General features: G+C 39.8%; 1 protein-coding gene across 1 annotated transcript; it reads left to right on the top strand.

The window, feature by feature from the left end:
* The first annotated feature begins 7603 nt into the window (after positions 1–7603).
* Positions 7604–19533, top strand: pxdc1b (PX domain containing 1b). The gene is made up of 5 exons (XM_003439268.5): positions 7604–8186; positions 16105–16196; positions 16290–16407; positions 16503–16614; positions 17127–19533. The coding sequence occupies exons 1-5, from the start codon at positions 7931–7933 to the stop codon at positions 17248–17250; spliced, it is 702 nt and encodes a 233-aa protein (XP_003439316.1). The 5' UTR covers positions 7604–7930; the 3' UTR covers positions 17251–19533.
* Positions 19534–19893: the final 360 nt, after the last annotated feature.

The raw sequence follows: 19893 nt of genomic DNA, 5'->3' as shown, positions 1-19893 counted from the left end.
CTGACATCCTGGCAGATGGGATGAGATTTTCTGGCAAATGATGATACTGCAGATGGTACTATTATCATCATGTGTTTGCTGACATCTTGATTTGTGTATGCTTGAGTACTCTGAAATTTTGTTTACAAGTACAACAAGTATATACCGAAAAATACCCAACGCGACTTGAGTTTTACTGGAACCCCTCTCACATAAATCCACACTGTATGTACAGAGTATAAACACAGAGAGTCTCAGGATGTAACTCGCAGCCTGGGCCTTCTGTCGTGCAGCCTATCTCAGATTTATATGGTAAAGTTGCAAGCTGGAGGTCTCACAACTGATTAAAGTCTCTGTCACAGAGACATTAGATATTCCATTAGTTCACAGCCCCATCCCAGTGTCCCCAGTAAATCATGGCAGTATACAGTACGAGGCAAATGTTGTATACTCCATTCTGCTGTGCAATCTAAAGACCAATCTCTGTGTCTTACATTGTATGACTTATGAGGTGTGTAACTACTTATATCGTGTAACGATATAAGATAAGATCTTCAGATGCAGGAAGCTTTATTTTAACAGTTCCTATATCCTTATTTTAGGTTAAAAATCTGATTAAACTTTACATCTGTACAACTGTAAATCTAGAATAAATCCATCTGACTTTAATGAGAGTACCATTTCACTGTTTGGCACAAGTGTCGAATAATAGCAGCAGTAAGCTGTAATGCTAGAAGGATAAGTAATGATTACATACTTTGGGAGAAGGTGCTGATCACAACATCCTGTTTCAAGTCGAGAAAGTCCGAAGCATCCTGACGATTGCTGCTATATTTCGATCCATACCCATAAATGATGAGGCCCTTAATCAGAACATTTGTCACAGAGTTAGAGCCAGATTGGATAGGGCTGTGTGACATGCCAGCTACCCAGAGGCGAAGCCAAGATATTGTGAATGTTCCTCTGTGGCTAGCTGCAGTATATGTCAAAATCAGTTGAACCAGTTCATTTATAACTAATTTGTTTTCCTTCATATTTAGTGATTATGTCTTTTAGAGCTCCAGTCTTCCTTTTTCTAGGGATGCTTTTGATTAGCATTTTGATGCTATTTGATCAGCATCATTGTGATTACAGAGAACAACATATGCAAAATAAGCTGCTGATGAAAAATAATGTGTTTCATCTTGTGAGAATACTTGTTTAAAAGGTCATAATGCACATATGGGCTGCTCAACCACGTACTGATACATGGACATGCTGTTACCTGTATTAATCTCTGGCTCTCTTTCACAGCATGTCTTTTGTACTGTCTTACTTTTCTCTCCCCAACCGGTCGCAGCAGATGGCCCCGCCCCTCCCTGAGCCTGGTTCTGCTGGAGGTTTCTTCCTGTTAAAAGGGAGTTTTTCCTTCCCACTGTCGCCAAAGTGCTTACTCATAGGGGGGTCATATGATAGTTGGGTTTTTCTCTGTATGTATTATTGTAGACTCTACCTTACAATATAAAGCGCCTTGAGGTGACTGTTGCTGTGATTTCACGCTGTATAAATAAAATTGAATTGAATTGTTAGCATGGGTAAAAACTGCACCTTTGCACAGTTATACAATGACTGTGCTCTAAGATCTGCAGCCACATTACTGATGAATGGACATTTCACAAATAATGGCGCACTGACACGGTAGATCTGATTCATGACTGCAACTCGTATTTCCCTGAGAAAAAAACCCAAGCAGACATTAAGCCTACCTTGACTTTTCAGCCCTCTGCTCTTTGGGCTTTACTGGAGACACAATAAGGACGGGGCCATAAAACATGGGGTCCAACAAATGCTCGCTGAAGACAACCACAGTCCATTATAGAGCCTGTTAAAGACGCTCAGGCAGTTTGCTAACCCGCTGTCACCCTAGCCTCTGCACTCTTCACTGGGTTTTGTCTGCTGCTGCAGACAAAGATAGAGTTATAGCTCAGAATGACTTCCTCAATGTGACGCTTAGGCAGCTCTTCTAAATAAAAAAAGAGCGCCTGCTCCTATCAAGCAGATGTCATTTGTTCCCTGACAGATGTATCCATATTTTTTCTTTCTCTTGTCTTCTTAACAGTTTTGCTTTACGAGCCTCTGTTATTTACTTTTCTGAGAGAATAAGAGCTGGCATACAATTTACAAGGGCAAAGAAGTGGGTTTGGGAGTATGGGCTAAGCATATGGCCATACTCCCTGAATCGGGGGGATTCAGTTGATGTTTGCTTTAAGGAAAGGATGAGAACAACCAGAAAAAACCCCTTCTGAAATCCAAAACAGCTCAGACCAGTTGGGGCAATGGACACTGGGTTTGTTCCACTGTGTACTGCAAATGCCTGATCAGTACTGGAATCTGGGAAGTTGGAATCAGTTTTTTTGTGCTGTTCTGGGTGGGGTGCCTTTTCCATGGGGTGGGGTGCTTGCTTTGCAGTGTTTAGGTGGGTGGCATGTGTCAAAATGACATCCACATGAATACCAGGAGCCTAGTAGATTGTAACATAAGTATCAGTGTTATTCGCCATTGGTTTCATTTTTAGGTTTATACTAATTAAAATTAAAATTAAGAAAGTCTTGTAACTTCAGCCAGACTGGGCGGTGACTTGAAGTTCATTGTGGACGTTAAGATCATCAGTGTAGGTGCAGGGTGTGGCAGAGGAGAACGTCTGTGAAGGGCTGACAAATTAGAAAACAGGAGTTGCAGAAACCCTTAATTTTACTCCTCTCAAGTGCTTAGTTAAGCATGGCTGTAAAATTGCATATGGGTGACAGTCAAAGCCTGTAATGGCGATATTTAAGCAGTGCTGTAGGTCCAACAGCTGCGTCACAAAATAAACAGTGTAAAACCACCCAGGTTACAAACTGGAACTAGTGTACTGTATCTTATAATACTGCCTAATTCATGTGAATTATTTTGAACCTAAACTTGCATTTATTGGGTGTGATCATCGTTTAAAAAGGTTTCAATCACAAGCTCCTTTTCATTAAGGGCGCGTACACGCATTAGATACAACACAGACATGGTAAAAAGAAAGTACATCCTCAGATCAATCGATTACACCATGTCATTATTTATTAAACAAAAACTAAGCCAAATGAAGCAGAGCGTGAAAAATAACGTCTTTGTTCACCTCAGGTTGAAGTTACCTAATTTCAAAGCCTTGACAGTTTTTTATGCTCTCATTTGCAAAATCTTAGAACTGACAAATGATGCTCTTTGTTTTTACCGTGTAGTTTTAAACTGTTAAAAACACTCAGATGACCTTTTTGGCTTAGAGTTAAATTGTATAATCATTGCTACTGTCTCCCTAGATCAGCCTGGAAGCAAAGAGAAACAGAAAGCCAGGCTTTGACCAGAATTAACATAGTGTGGACAGACTAGTTGATTTCCTATCACTGTTTCCTGGCTCCAGCTATAATTACACTGTGAATATATTTAATGGAGCGATTTCATCTCAATATTCTTGTCTAAATGTTTTCAAGAAAGGAAAGACACCGCTTTGTTCAAACCTTTTTGTCCTGTGAGGACACTGAAACACAAACATACCGATGACATGTCATTCATGCATCAGACCAGGGGTCCCCAACTCCAGGCCTCAAGGCCCGGTGTCCTGCAGGTTTCACCCTGGGTCAGCACACCTGAATCAAATGATTAGTTCATTACCAGGCCTCTGGAGAACTTCAAGACATGTTGAGGAGGTCATTTAGCCATTTGAATCAGCTGTGTTGGATCACGGACACATCTAAAAACTGCAGGACACCGGCCCTCGAGGCCTGGAGTTGGGGACCCATGCATCAGACTAACCAAAGCCGATCAATCCCTCCTGCTCTCTTGCTTCTCCCCTCACAGAGCTTTGGCATTCTCACGACTGTAATGGGAGACAAATGTGCTAGAACGCTGCGTTAAACGGTCTCTAAGAGTGAGTGGGCAAATATCTATTTTTCCATTTAAAGTTTATGCTTTCAGAGGAATTACGTATATTGGAGCGAGGTATTGGGGCAGAATGTGCTGACTCTATAAATGTGGCCAAACCACAGATTGAAGCCCTGCTCAAAAGAGATGTATCCCATTATTACACAAGGGGAGAAGGGGCTTTCTGATTATACCGAGGTGGTTTATTCAAGTAATATAATCATTCGTGCTTAAAATGAAATATGTAGCTCTTAGCATCTCCACACTTGGCTTATAGCTGAGTAAAGAAACCCCCAAACTCTTTTTCAGTTGGAAACTCTTGCCACAATGGCAGCACAGCGAGTTGTTTTCTAACAAATTAAAAGTCTGACATGTTCTCTGATTTATTTTTAACTTTGGAAATGACTAAAAACAGAAAATGTTTCAATCTTAATAGGTTGGGCTATTTGCTAAGAATATATTTTTAGGTAATTTGCAGAAATAAAAGGCAAAACAGCCCAGCTGAACCTGGGTTAGGTGCTCAACATTCATCCCAAATGAAGTTAAAATGCTAAACTGTGATCAGCATTCTAATGTTGCATCTTAGCATATAGGTGTTTTTGCCTATAGTAGCATTTGGATGTGAAAGAACTGCTGGCTTGTCTGCAGACTCTTGTTTTAACGCAACTCACTTTTGGTTTTGTATATTTGGTGAATTAAAAAAAGTCATCAATAAAGAAAACAAACAAAAAATGATGGACACAAATATGAAATGTTTTTAAAAATGGCAGAAAAGTTAATATCACTAAACCCACTAATAATAAGGATTTAAAAAAAGTGGGTTGACATTCAAGGAGACAGAATGTATCTACTTGAAATATCACCCAGGCTAATAGGTGAAATGTTCCTCCTCTGCTGTCCACCGGTAATCAGCAATGACAACTTGGCTCTTATTGATTCCTGTGTGTTTTGCATGTGTCATTGTGACACAAGGTAACCCCGTCTGTGGACAGATTTCTGCAACACAATAGGGCTGTAGCCATGCAAAACACAGACTTCCCAAGTCTGCAGTTGGGGTCATAATAAAGAGTGCGTTCTGCTGATGGGTCTGTCCTATGAGAACCGAGTAAAGGAGGCCAAGAGCTTTTTTTTTTTTACACGAGAGCCTGGTATCAGTGGTTTTACCCTGGCACATTTTTAACTTCCCTCAGTTTCATGTTTATTTGTTGTGTGAGCATGAATTTAGACACGTCTGGTCAGTGTCTGGTTATTAAAGCACGATCAGACATTAGAGGTGTGCAACATAACCTTCATATTAATGTCTGGCCTCTAAAAAGCTAAAGAGATGGCTAACTGAGTTTGGCAGAGAATGTTACATTTCAGGATGCCTTTGTGAACACTTATAGATAAAACAACACGTGACAATTCAACATCCAGTGCTTGTCAGAGCCACTATGATATTAAATGACAGTCATTTTCTTTCCACTCTGTAATTTCGGCTACTGCTATGATGCAGGTTAATGGTTGGTACTGTGTGAATAGCAATCTGAGAGAACGCAGTGTTTTATCCCAGCTCTTGACGTAAACAACCACTAAAGCAAGCGATCATCTAATGTTGTATGCCTCGTGCCATGCTCCGTAACGTTTCTAAGGCTTTGTTTTAGTTGGACATTTACCATTTTTCCAAATCAGATGTATGGAGGGATGTGCAGTTCATGTAACTGTTACAAAACAAAGTACAATGAGGATCCAAGTACCCCAAAAAGCATCTGAATCATAGAGTGGAAAACTGAAATAAGGTTTAAACCAGGTTAGTTTCAGTCTTTATATTATTTTAAACAATATTCTTACAAATCAATAATTGGCCACTTCTATAGGATACATGCTGGCTACCCAGTATTATACATTACAAGGAGATTACAGCGTCGTTATGACCACAGACTGTAACTCTGCTACTTACTTTCAAAGAGACGGCTATTCGTATTTGTGGAAATCACTTTCGGTAAGTAGGCTTCAAGATAATAAAACTGTAAATTAGAGGGAAAAACGTTTCATGGGAAGTGCAAAATGAAATTCTATCTGTGGTTGACAATGTTGGACCTCCAGTGAAGTGGGAATCCCTCGAGTCTTTTTCCATAGCAGCCTTTCTGTGCAGACAGTATGATAATGAAGAGTGCTCACTGGCAGTGAGGAACTATGAAACAGCTTGATATTAAACTGTTAAATATGAAGGGATCCTCTCTGGACAGCTTCAGTGTGGCAAATTGAAACTTTATACTTTCACGACTGGCTCAATTTCCTTGTTGGGAGTGCTCGTGTTTGCCATTATGATCCTAAGTCACTCACAAAGGTACAATTGTGAGCAACAAACGGGGCACAAAGGCGGACTCTGCACCAACCATCTGCTCGGTCTCATAAAACGTAATGTGCACATTACGCATCTCAGAATTTCTTTCACCAATCTCAACAGAACAATTCTCATTTTTCTGTAACGATTCCTGTTACGTGTGCAGGTGCAATTGTGTTCCTGTACTGTAAGGGGTGTTTTACAGCTTGCTTTTACCAGCAATTAACGTGCTATTTCCTGCGTGGAATTTTTATGAATTGCTTACCAGAACTGTTTGCAGACAGTCCTTTCCCCCACTGTCTTTTAGTACAGCTGATTCGCCACTTTTTGACTTCCTGCAAAGCCTCTTTAACCAGTCTCGCCACTCAGCTAAACATCAGTGAGCAATGCAGAGAAAATCGGCTCTCTTTAGGTTGTTCTCTCCCAAGATCAACATCATGGAGCAGCGCATCGTTTTGCTGTGGTTACATATTGGCAAAAAATACCAGTACTTTGTGAAGACGGGAGTTATGAAATAGTTTGAAATGAAGAATCTTGGAGAAGCATGCTCCACAATTTCATTGCCCTCCTGTGTTTCTGCCTGCTTCACTAGAGTCAGACAGTAAGGGCTTGTTCTCCATGTAATGTAATCAAATGACTGCAGAAAGGAGCGTAAAATCAAAAGAGACACAAACTTTCTGCAGACAGATGCAAAATGACCACAGAAATACAAACCAGTTCCCCGAAGCCACAACAGGACCCCATGGAGATGCAAAGACCACAAAGACACACAAACAACTGCAAGAAAACACACAAAAAGTTTCTCACTGCCAAGAACTAGGACCTTTAGTCCATTCAAAAGTTGTTTTTGGACTCCTTTCTGGGTATTTTTTCCCTGTGGCTCATCCCAAACATCTCATTTCAAGATTAGGAGTGCTGATTTTTATGGAAATACACAGCAGCGGCCTCACATGCAGGGTCACTAATAACTAGTTGACAGTGTGCAAAAGAAAATGAATGACTGAACCTGTCGATCTGGATTATACAGAAGGAGATGGACAGTTTTGTCCTCACAGCCCTTTGCATTCCCTGCATAATAATAGCCTGTTGTCAAGGAGGGAGGAAGGAAGAAAGGAGGAAGGAGAGGGGAGGAAACTGCTGAAAGAAAAGCAACTGCTGATCCAAGTGTGAGGTTAAATGCTCTGGAAGCGCAAAGAGGGAGGGAACAGTGTCTTATTCTGAGAGGTGTGGATTTAGTATAGGATTATATATATATATATATATATATATATATATATATATATATATATATATTATATATATATATATATATATATATATATTATATATATATATATATATATATATTTGGACGCTTTGTCAATAATTGACGAAAAAAAACAAAAACCTGCAGCTGGATCAATATTACCAAATCAGTTTTGCAGGGGCGTTATCTCTGGCTCTAAAGTCTATTTTTTTTTCTAAGTCATGCCACGTTTGAGATTACGCCTGTGATGGGCTGAGCCATCATCCTCCTCTCGCTCACACTCAGCTGCCGCTCAGACTGTGCCGCTCAGACAGAGGGGCTGGTCGAAAAGTTACCAAAGTTGCCTTGCCTTCTTTTATTTGTTTATTTATTTGACATTGTCATCGCGAACACCTCCTAATTCTGCTGTTCACCGGGCCCGCCGCAGCATGCTGGACTGACGGCTAAGAGGAATGGCATCGGCTGTGTTTGAAGGGACGTCCCTGGTCAACATGTTCGTCCGGGACTGCTGGGTTAACGGGATCCGGAGACTTATCATCAGTCAGAGCGGAGAGGAAGAGGAGTTTTTCGAGATCAGGACCGAGTGGTCTGACAGGAACATTTTATACTTGCATCGGAGTTACTCTGATCTCGGGCGGCTGTTTAAGAGACTGGTGGAGTCTTTTCCGGAGGACAGACGAGATCTGTCCAAATCTCCACTGATAGAAGGTTGGTGTGATAGCAGGATAACATGTGACAGTTACTAATCTACAAGGCAGGAAGTGATGCTAGAGCAGTATCACAACTCATTTCTATTATTATATTCCCGTTCAGGAGCATATTGCATTTATACTGTAAGTGTAGGAAGTAAGGCCACCCCTCTTTAGCACCACGAGTTTCAAATTCCAGAAGAGAAATATTTACTCTGAAGTCCCGAAACAAAGAAAACAAACTAATTTTGGCATTTCAGGCAAATAAACATGCAGATGGCATTTCTATGTAATTAGTCAAATAATTGGAGCTCAGTTTTCTACTATTTACCAGACTTTTGGAGCATTTTTCAGCAATATGAAGCTAATTCGAACTAAATTAGCACTGACCACTTTTTTTTAACTAATTGAAAAGTTTGTCTTGGAGTTTGCGGTGGACTCCCTAAAGGAAATCCTCCAGCAGAAGATTATATTCCTGTTTACATTTTGCAAGAGATAGTACAGAAGTTGTTGTCTTTGTGCGTTTTTGTGCATTGCAGTCAGATCCAGTGTAACGCAAATGATCCATTGACACCATAGGGCTTATTAAAGTGCTGGTGATTAACAAAGCGGAATACACGAAGAAAAATATATATATATTGAGCTTAATCAGCAAAGGCTTGGTTCTAATTTGAAATGCTGGGTGCTTCAGAGCCTAGGAGGTTAATAATTAACATTGTGCACTTTAGGATGTCACATCAATAGAACTATCACATAGTCTGTGCTGACAGCATGTTTCTAATCTATGTCAATATTTAGGACCTAAAAGACTGGACACACTATGTGTAAGATTTGTTGCCATGACTCTATGGGAGCTGGATTCCCTATGGGGATCCTTAAATACCAACACAGACTTTCAGTGTGGAAATCTGTTCTTTACATCTTACATCACAAGCTTGCTGCTGGAGCAAGTCTTTTCTGGTAGCTTAAAACTTTGATCAAAGGCCACGGCAAAAATATTTCTATTGCTTATGCACATTTTTATTATGAGGGATAAAACTACACAGTTTTGCAGAAGATCGATGCTGAAATATAAACTCGTTGAGATATAAGCAGTTAGTCCAGATGGTAGCGTTTTAGGTTAACATCACAGTTATTTGACACACTATTTTGCCATCACGTCTCCAAATTTGAGACTGTATCTGAGGATCCAACCAAAGCATAGGTTGTCTTTGACCATGTTCACAGTCACTTTCAACCACCTGTGTTTAGCTTAATCTAGGGGTCTTTTTTACTGGTTTTCCCGCACTCTTTTCCACTTTCTATTTTTTTTAAATGGAAGTGCAGGAGAGCCATCCAGCCACAAATTACTGCAGAAATAACATGTTTCTTTTTATTTTTAAATTACAGTGGTCCTGGTTTACATCACTTAATTTTGAGTAAATACAACTAAAAACATCAAAACTGAATGTGAAAGATTTTGTGCTACTGATATCAGATGATTTATAAGGCAGCGCTTTGCAGAGGGCAGTGTTTTGGTATACTATGTGTGAACCTCCAGCGTTCAGGATTTGGATACCCCACAACTGTTGCAAATTTGGCAAAGCTCCCAGCCTCTCCTGTGTGAGAGATGACCCTCCCCACAATCTCCTTGGCACTTTGCTTTTGTGTCTACTTGCTGAGCTTATACCAGTGTTTTGGAGACATCCCTTTAGCTGGGACTGGAAAGGCTGGCTTCCTGCTCAGGCACTAAAATAGCTGACAGAGTTGTTGACAGCTAGCTGCTTCGGCTCAGCCAGTGCAGTGTGGAATGCATTTTGGGACGAGACGTTTTTGATCTCATGACTCACTTTTCACTTCTTTATTCCGTCTGTCACTCTCATATGCTGATTATAGCTCAATGATAAATGAAGCTGAAGGAGACCATGTTAGTGTTTGAAACTGGTCTGAGCATTTCATTGACGGATTGTGAGCCACAGGGTTAAAAAAAATTGAGGATTTCCTGAATTCCTATCCCTTTTTAATATTTCCTTTGCATCCCATCTAATTGCTGCATTGATTGAAGATCCTGAGGGGAAAAAAAAAACATAGGTCTGCCCTTTCTCAGTCCACTTTGCCACAATTTCTGGCTCTGGTCATGTTTTCCTGTTTCTGTGCTGCGCCTAGGCAACAAGGAAGGCGTGCAGAGCTTTTCAGACTTATGTCATGATGAGAAAGAGGGCGACTGCGGAGGAGTGGACTTCCCATATTTAGTACCGCTGGTCTGCCAGGGCCTCATCACACTTACCTTACATGTGACCCCATGAGCATACAGACAGCGAGCGATTGCTCACATTCCATGTGAGCTAGATATGATCAAGGAATGTAGACACAGACAGCGTCGAAATCACTCATACTAACTCTCAGCTTCTGTTGCCTACTGAAGCAGTTTTTCTATTTAGGCTTTTTGTTTTTTACAGTAATAAATAAATGCTAAACAATATAATACAACCTCAACTTTTACTCTGTTGTAGGCAGTGAAGGTGACACTGACACTCAGAATGTGGAGAGGCTATTAAATTGGCAGACTACATATAATGCACTGTATAATAAAAAACGGAATATGTGCACATCATTTTCATGCAATTAGACATTTAAAATGGGATGTGCATGCATTGTCTGTTCAAAATTTGCATTAGATGAGAGATGAGACTGAAGAAAATAGGCAATTTGATCATTAATATGCGCAGAATGGCTACAAACAGGAGAATTCACCTAACCTAGCATCTTATGTCATCTGTAAAGGTCGCTATTTAACATAGTTGTTTAATCTAATCAAGAAAAAATCAATACAAAACAACATTGCTGCATTTATCAATGATCTCGGAGGGGCGGGTGAGCTTTGTGGAGGTGCAAGACTATCAACAGCAAGCATAACTCAACCATAACTCAAGAAACTAAATTCCTCGAAATACCAAAGTCTTCCTTTAACTTCCAGCTTAACGGCAGCTGAATCAAGCTGAACCAAAACAAATGGCAGCATGCACGTAGCTGCTGCAAATAGAGATTTTACAGGAAATATAGCGTGCACGTGTAAAGATTAAAATGGCCTGCAGCAACAACTTGGTGCAACTTCTTGCTAATAAAAGTAACATTCTCTTTCTGACCATGCCTGGGGCTTGATGACTGAAGCATCCAGGAATAATATGTTGACAAACTGTAGCATGTTAGTGGTGGAATGATTAAGTACTGTGCTGCTGACTGCAGCTTATCAGATCCCTGCAGAAGATAACTGTGAAATGTGGCTCTTACAACATAGGATGACTAGATAATGTGCATGAGGAAGACGTGGGGACGGCTGAGTTCCTGTTATACACATGCTTCTATTTTTTGTAATATTACAGAGCTTCTTGTCACCATGGCATTCTATAATAAGCTACCTTTATGATGACTAAAATTAGTGATACTGATTACTGATCACATTTTACTACCTAGCAGCCCCAGGTAAATAAATACAGTCACATGTTCTTCTTAAAAATAGAAGTACAGTAATCAAAAGTGAAAGCTACTAAGAGACAACTAAAAAGAGCCAAAATGGCTGGCTTTGAGGTCACTGTAGGGTAAAGTGAAAATAGTTTCACTGTAGGAGAATTTGCTCTATACCACCAATGACAGTGTTGTTTAATTATTTATAGTGCATGGACCACTGCAACCAGAAAGTCCAAGCAGAAAAATCAGTTTACAACCATGAAAATCTAGCCAACACAGAAAATTAGACATCCTGGGTTACACTCATGAGACACATGTCAGTAATCTAGTGAAGCACTCTAATATTAGTGTGAAGATTGATGTGTTAGAGTGATTTCCAAAGCTAATTAGTGGAAGTGTGGCACGAAATCCTCTCCCGAAAAATCCCCAAACTTTCTTTAATTAATGTTTTTTCTCATCCTAAAGTTTTTTTGTGTGATTAAAATAAACATTAATCAGTATTTGTCGTCTACAATAACATGCTTACACGTCATCACGCCTTATGACTGATTAACACCGTGTGAAGCCATCTGATGGCAGCAGTTACATGCCGAAATTTGCACTCTATAATTAGACACATAATCAAGCTACACGCACCAGATTAACAGTGGTTACAACTTGCACAACTGGCAGAGACACACACACACATCACACACGTTTGAGTCTTGGTGTTATACGCAGTCTTCCAGATTATGCAGTGAAAAACGTCGCATCGTTGTCACCCCTACCCAAGATGTTCTCTACTTCCCACTTTGAAAATATTTATGTGCAAAGACACAGCCAAGATCAGACTCTGAAGAAAAGAACAGCAATCTGTGAGCTTGATTGCTCCAAATCTCCAAGATTAAATGCCCATGATTTATTCTTCCTAATTCATTCCTCAATGGACTGCGTGCATGCATGCAATAAAGTGTACTTCTTTTCATTGAATTTATAACATTACTGCACTACATCAGTGGACACAAACTTTGAAATCTGTCCCCAAGGATAACAACGAACAAGACAGGGTGTGGTTTGAAGTCTCCGCAGTGACGTTGTCATCTAGGCTTTGTTTCCGTTTAAGATGTTAACTGCTGACTGCTGACTCGCTCTTGAAACCTCCCAAGGCTTTGAATTAATATGAACAACTGTAACACAATCTAATGAACTTACGGACTCATTTCCAACATTGTGAGGCTTGTCTTGTTTTATCCAGGTTATTTTCTGACTTCAGCTACATATTTTAAACAATTTTTACTTACTCTCCTTAAAGCTGCTTTTATTTACTGACACATCTCCCGTATTTTTCTGGTCCAGTGGACCAATCTGTAACACATTTATCTAATTTTTGCATGTTTACACACTGAATATTGACACAAACCTATCACTAGTTTTAGTACTAAAACATCTTAAAGTGCCTAAAACACGGGTGTCAAACATAAAGCCCGGGGACCAGAATCAGCCTGTGAAAGACAACAGTGTTCATTTGACAACAAATTTTGATTTAGACTTTTGACTAAAATCTAAATTTAGTCATCTAAATTTGTAATATGTCCATTTGTCTACTTTTCACGTTGACATTTTGTCACGTTTTCATGAGAAACAGGGAGCATGGGAGTTAGCTGAACTCCCGTTCCCACCCTGTTTCCCGGGGCCAGATCAAATTGTGCATGTCTAACCCAACTGCATAAGGAGTTTACTTCTGATTGAATCACTTCCAAACTCGTCCCGCCTTTCTACACATCTTAATTAGTTCTGGTTGGATCTTGTCTCTCTTGAACATTTTTTTCTTCTTTTTATTTGACAAAAGTGTAGATAAACTTCATCATTGCTTTTTCCTTGTGCATTAGTACTTATTTAGGTATCGTCTTGTTTTCATCAAGAAAAAAAAAGATCGTTGAAGAAAACTATGAAGAAAATTAGCGAACTAAAATGTGAAAGAGGGCATAGATTATACCAATGTAATTAAATGAGAAAAAATCAAATGTCAGATGCGTCTATCTACAACAGAAATTTCTGTTTATATTGAAAAAAACTTTCTGTGAATGAACAAAAACGTTCTAGGGTTGAAATTGTTCTTCACTTCCTTATATTGAGATATTTCAGAGAATAAATGTGTAATTAAACTTCTTTACACTAACAGAAAGAGGCAAACAGATATTGAAATGACTTTGCAAGTTAAACAGAAGGAAGGCACAACACAAGCTTCAGATTGGGCACCTAGTCATGATTCAACTGCCAAATCACTCTTAACATCCCCCAGGATATGATGTCATCAATGTGGGCCATTATAAATGGATGAGGCTGTGTGTATAGAGGTCCTTTTACTCAGTGCTTCCATGTAACCACTGTGTGACTACATTTCATCTGTCCCAGTCAGTTCAGACAGAGCCACATCCCTGTGGCTGCAGTCTTCATCATTATTCTCCTCACCACATCCCTTTGTCAGCAGGCTGGCTGTAAATGATGCTCTGCTGACTTGCTCACTCATAGCGGCGGTAGCCTTCTATTACCAAATGTGCTGATTTTACGCTCCCACTGCCTCTTAAATTGCATTCCTAGTTTTATGCAGGATTAGCGTGCTATCACAGACATTGTTCTGCAGCCACTCCACCACCTATTATTACTTTCCTCTGTTATTACTGCTGTTATACAAATGCCAGCAATTGCGGTGGCAGTTTTACAGTGTTAGTGTGCACCGTGCTCTTGCTCTAAGGACAATGGTATGTGGTCTGTTTTTCTCTCCTCCTACGTGAGGTAAATATCATGGGGCATTGTGAGGAAAAAGGTTACCGAAATAAAAAGGACTCTTGCATTTGAGGCAGTCTTTTTCAAGAGTAGGGATGAATTAAAATCTGTCTGGCTTTTGTGTTTTGACCTACAGAAAGCGAACACAGTGATGGCTGTAAAGGTCATAGAGATTGCCCTCTTTCATTTTCTAGGTGCAGAAATAGTTACACTTGGCCTTTTCATGGAGGGAAAGTTTCTTTGTACATCAGTCTCTATATTTAAGAGTTGATGATAATACCAAACTGCTTATTCATAGCTTGTATAATTCTCAATGTCATTTTACATTATCATATATATCTAACGAGGTCTAAACACAAAGTCAGTGAATACCAGTGTTTGTATTAATATAAACTGAAGTAGTTTTTAAAACTTAACCTCTTGGTGCTAAATGATAAGGGCTCACCAAAAGCATCTATTCTAAAGGCACCGCTGCGTCAAATTTCACTCTGTCCTAGAGTTGTTATGATACACTTTTTACAACATTAAAAAGACTGACAGGTGAGTCAGTCTTTGAATGAGTAACATTGAATAGGTCATAATAATGCAATGATTTTAAGGAAAATGTTTGACCCCAAAGGAAGCTCAAAGGCTAAAAGCAAGACTATTTATCATCCAGGGCTCTTGAACTGTCATGGTTCTGCGTCATTTTGACCCACTATTTTCAGTTTCTTGTATTTTGGTGTTTTTTTCTGTATTATGGTTTGTTTTCTGATTCTTTAGTTGTCCTGTTTTGAATATTATAATCTTAAATTTCATTGTTATTCTGATTAAGAGTTAGTTCTTAGGTTTAGTTCAGTAATAATAATAATAATAATGCATTGGATTTATATAGCACTTTTCAAGGCACCCAAAGCGCTTTACAATGACATTATTCATTCACGCTCACATTCACACACTGGGGCAGACTGACAGAAGCGAGGCTGCCATATCGCGCCATCGGCCCCTCTGGCCAACACCAGTAGGCGGTAGGTAAAGTGTCTTGCCCAAGGACACAACGACCAGGACAGAAAGGCCGGGGATCGAACCGGCGACCTTCCGGTTACAGGTGCCCTTCCCAACCCCCTGAGCCACGGTCGCACCATCAGTCTAGTCTATGCCTGTCATGTTTCCTGTTTTACTTTGAAGGGCCGTGTCTCATGTTAGTGTGTCCAGTGTTACTCTCCCCTGTGTTGTCGTTATGTTTCATTCGAGTCAGCTGTGTCCTCATGCGTCTCCACTTCTCCTGATCACCTCATGTGTGTATTTAAGTCCTCAGTCTTCCTGTGTTCGGCGTCGTGTTGTCTTTTTTTCTCATCCCATGTCTGATCATAGTTTATTCTAACAGTTTAAGTTGTAGCTCTAGGTCTTATTTGACTCAGTGTTTTCTCAGTTAACTCTGTTGTACTTAGTTCTCCTAGTTTTCATGTTATCGCCTGCAACTAGCAAAATAAAGGTCCATTTTGGGGCTTTCAAGTTTCATCCCCTCGCCTCTGTCTGCTCCTGGGTCCTCAACACTAACCCACACACGGTCTGCCTCGGCGGCCCGTCACATGAACAGATGTAAAACACTTCATGGAGATCCAGTGGATGGTTTTAAATCGAAGGAATCAAGTTAATAGAGTTTTATTTCACTGACAGGAATTCAAATCAGCAGCCAAATCCAGCGTACCGCAATCATTTAGAGTTCTTTTTGTTTCTTTCAGGGCTGGTGAAAATCAAAGAAGCGACCGACATTGAGGAGAAGTTAAACGAAGTGGAAAGGCTACTGAAGAATGCAATCAACATGCCATGCAAGGTTGGTATTTCATCTGATGGCATGGCATATTAGACCTGTAAAAGCTTCTTGCATGAGAACATAAGCTCTGTATTCAAAAACCTCTTTCTTTAGTATTCCAGATCAGAGGTGATGCTGACTTTCTTTGAGCGGTCGCCCCTGGATCAGGTGTTAAGGAACGACAAAGTCCACAGAATCCAGCCATGCTTTGACAGTCCAATCAAGATATCAGGTACATATACTTATTTAATGTGAATATAACTACATTTCAATTATTTTTCATGATTTCTTTAAGGATGATTTAATATTCCTCTCTGCATTTTGCAGAAATCATGCGGTCCAATGGATTCTGTCTGGCCAACACAGAAACCATCGTGTTCGATCACAGTATCCCCGAAGAAAAAGAGAGACCTTCATCGACCGACTCTGTAGAACATACGTGAGTATTAAGATCGCTCAGTCATTATTATATTTGCCTTTGCACATGTTACTGAGCAAGAAAACTATGTTTAAAATCACATTAAGGGCCAGAGTGAGTTTAACACAGTTGCAGGATTGAAGGCCACTTCAGAGTAAGAAACTACCTACTTGCTTTCTCACAAATGTTAGGATTTCCATGCTTGCCTTTGAGTGTATACAATAAATACTTTGGTGGGTAAAGAGGTCCTAGAATGTGAACCTACCCCAGGACCCTCCACCCGGTTCACACAGCACAGGAAGTGTGTCTGTGCAGCTCTTCCTTCCTTGGGTGTGTGTAGAAAGCAAAAGAGGAACACATTCCTCTCGGTACTTCACAGAAACACAAAAACAATGTAAATCACCCATAAATGGCAGCACAGCTCTAAATTTTTAGTCAGTGTTTTGATGTTGACACTTACATCACACCTTTGATTCCTGGGGTAAGCTACACAGGCATGGGTTAACCCAGTACGTCTTTTGTTTTATTGCCAGGTATGAAGATGGAACAGAGTTTTTGCCATTGGAAACAGATGTGTGTGATGAAGAAACAGAAGCATATGTCACCAACCTCTCCTACTACCATCTGGTCCCATTTGAAACAGACATCCTGGAATGAGCATTGATCTACCAGATGCTTGTCGATGATGGCTTGTCACGCTGTAATATGTAGTCCTCAGTGGAACTCAACTATGCAATGCTGCACACCATGTAGCTGCTGCTTATTCCAGCGACTTTAAGAACTTTTTAAATAAGCATAGGTCATTTTGGAGTTGGCTGGGTGTACAGTATGCACAGTAGTATTAGAGGAGCGCTACAGCAGCACGCCTTTGTTTTCATCCACTTTATGTGACGTCACCGATGTGCCTCATCCAGAGCCTTACTTTTTTTTTCACTTCAAAAGGCTTTCAGGTGATGTACCTGAGGCAGCCACACGGTATAGATCCCCAGTCCTCAGTGACACTTTTAACGTGCTGTTTGGCCACTTAGAAGGACTAAAATCTGTGGGTTGGAGTGTGATTGTAGTGGCGACTACGCAACAGCTGAAATTAGTAAGCAAAAGTAATTTATGGAAGCATTCATGATTTCTTCTCATTGAGATTTGTTTTTCTTTTATTCTCTCATGGACCTAAGAGATGGATCTTTAAGGTTTATCGTGTTCTCTGATTCCTGAAGTGATGCTACTTGGGAAAAAAACCTAAAAACAGTTAAGGAGATTTTTATAGGATTTTTGTGTGTGGTGCAGTTTCAACCAGCATTAAGCAAGCTGTTCTGGTTTTTGTAAAAGCTTAAGACTCACAGGAAAACTCTGATTTTGTTGCTGTGTCGTGCAGCAGGATCTTTGGTATGAGAGTACGCTGAAAGCTGAATGAAACTAGAAAACATGGGCTCTGATGGTAGACAATTGTGGAATTTAGCTAGTCTTGGAGATTTTACTTGTGACAAATTGTTACAATTGCTAAATTAAAGGCACTAAAGTGTGCGCAGTGCTCTTTCAATCCTGTTTGACCAGTCAAATAAACACAAGTCCACAAACTGGGAGGCAGGGTTTTCAATTTTGTATTTGTCCAAGGACTGAACCACAGAGGTTTTGATTATGATGGTGAATTGAGCAAGAATTATGTCATCTTATCCTCCAGCAGCATAAACATCAGCAGGAGATTCATTTTCATGTTTCAGTTGGGCCTTGGACTGCTGTCAGTTGAAATAATACAAACAAAATGCAAACTTTGGTTGTTATGTTGTTGCTTTGTGTTCAAATGAATGCTGCCGTTTGATGTTGATGAGAATTTTTTTGTATTATGTTTTGTCTGAATTATGAATTGTGATGTTAGACATGTAGCTTCATAATAATGCTCATTTTTGTCCATAAAGGAATAATTTGGTGTCAAGAGTGAGTGTAGCCTGTGGAAATCTGAATCGTGTCACTGCTGTTGTTGTTTTCTGATGAGCGATAAAATGGGGCAAAGAAAGCTTTGTTTAAAGGCTCCATTGAGGTCACTTTTGTAAGATGACATGAGTGGGTTCAGTCAGACAGCAGAGTGTGGGAGTCTACAGCTTGGCCTGTGATGGCAGAACAAGTCCTCTCTTTATGTAAAGAAGACAAACAACTTTGCTGTACTGCAAGTTTCTAGATGAAAAGTTGTGTAGAAAGGCAAAGAATTGGTTAAAATTCACGCCTTTGTATGTTTGTATTATAAGGAGGGCACTTTTACTTCTGAAACTGAGAACTCAGCGGTGCATTGCAGATGCTTTGAATGTGACCCAAATACTAAAAATGTATATTTGTGTTGTGTTAGCTGTCTTTGCTTCAGCGGTTTTGTCACCGCAGGAGTCACCGTGGCCTTACAATGTAACTTAACAGCTTGTGTCCAGGTTCCTGCCCTTCCAAATACAAAGGCATTCAGCCCTCCACAAACTTGGCACATGAGCCGTCAGCATGGCGATCCTCCACATGAATGTGTTTAGTAACACAGTCATGATTGCTATTCACCCCGTGAGAAAGTACAGCTCTTTCACAGGGTACAAAAGTATTTCATGCTTTCTCTTCTTGCTTTCTGACCAAGAATGACGTGCTGATTTTGTACATAAGCATTTCTGTCTAAGGTGCAAAAAAACTGGAATTTCCCTCTAAAATTTCTGGACCAAGATTTTGTTCTACAAGAAATTGTCTGATGTTGATGAACGAGCATAGGAGTTCATATTTAATAATCAAAAATCCAGCAAGACCTCTGCCTTCTTTACGACTCTTTTGCAAGCTTATGGCATTCAGTTTACTTTGAATATGAAGTTCTGAAATGGTACTCAACGCATTCAATGCAATGAGGAAAAACACAACACAACGCTGGTACTCCAGTGCCAGTGAAACTCTGAAACAAAGCTACATGCCTGGTGTGCCAGCCAGAGGTTTGAAGAGAGACAAGTGAAGACAATAGGAAAATAAAGTTACACAAAATATTCTTATTTATTTTGTAAATTTCAGCCACACTCTGTGAAGCTTAACCATTCTATGCCTTGTAATGTATTGTATATTTACTTGTGTGCATCATATGTGAGATGAACCTTTGGTTTGTAAATATGAATCATAATTATAAACTTCCAAGATGAAGTCTATGTGCAAACATGTTTGATAACCTTAAAGATATTCAGTATTAGATACAAATTATTATTCTAAAAACCTTCTCAAAACAAACAAATAAATATGTTTTCAATAAAACAAATGGTTCTGTGATGTCTTTTGTGTACGAAGTGATTGGACCTT

The sequence above is a fragment of the Oreochromis niloticus genome, linkage group LG9, assembly GCF_001858045.2.
Source record: "Oreochromis niloticus isolate F11D_XX linkage group LG9, O_niloticus_UMD_NMBU, whole genome shotgun sequence".
Taxonomy (NCBI): domain Eukaryota; kingdom Metazoa; phylum Chordata; class Actinopteri; order Cichliformes; family Cichlidae; genus Oreochromis; species Oreochromis niloticus.
Note: the sequence above shows the minus strand (reverse complement) of the source record. Positions and strands in the feature narration are given on the sequence as shown.

What these genes read in the sequence shown, in the direction of transcription:
- pxdc1b (XM_003439268.5), top strand. Translation starts at nt 7,931, where the DNA reads ATGGCATCGGCTGTGTTTGAAGGGACGTCCCTGGTCAACATGTTCGTC. An exon ending in CAAATCTCCACTGATAGAAG is followed by an intron (nt 8,187 to 16,104) that starts GTTGGTGTGATA and finishes TGTTTCTTTCAG; the next exon opens with GGCTGGTGAAAATCAAAGAA. An exon ending in CAGTCCAATCAAGATATCAG is followed by an intron (nt 16,408 to 16,502) that starts GTACATATACTT and finishes TGCATTTTGCAG; the next exon opens with AAATCATGCGGTCCAATGGA.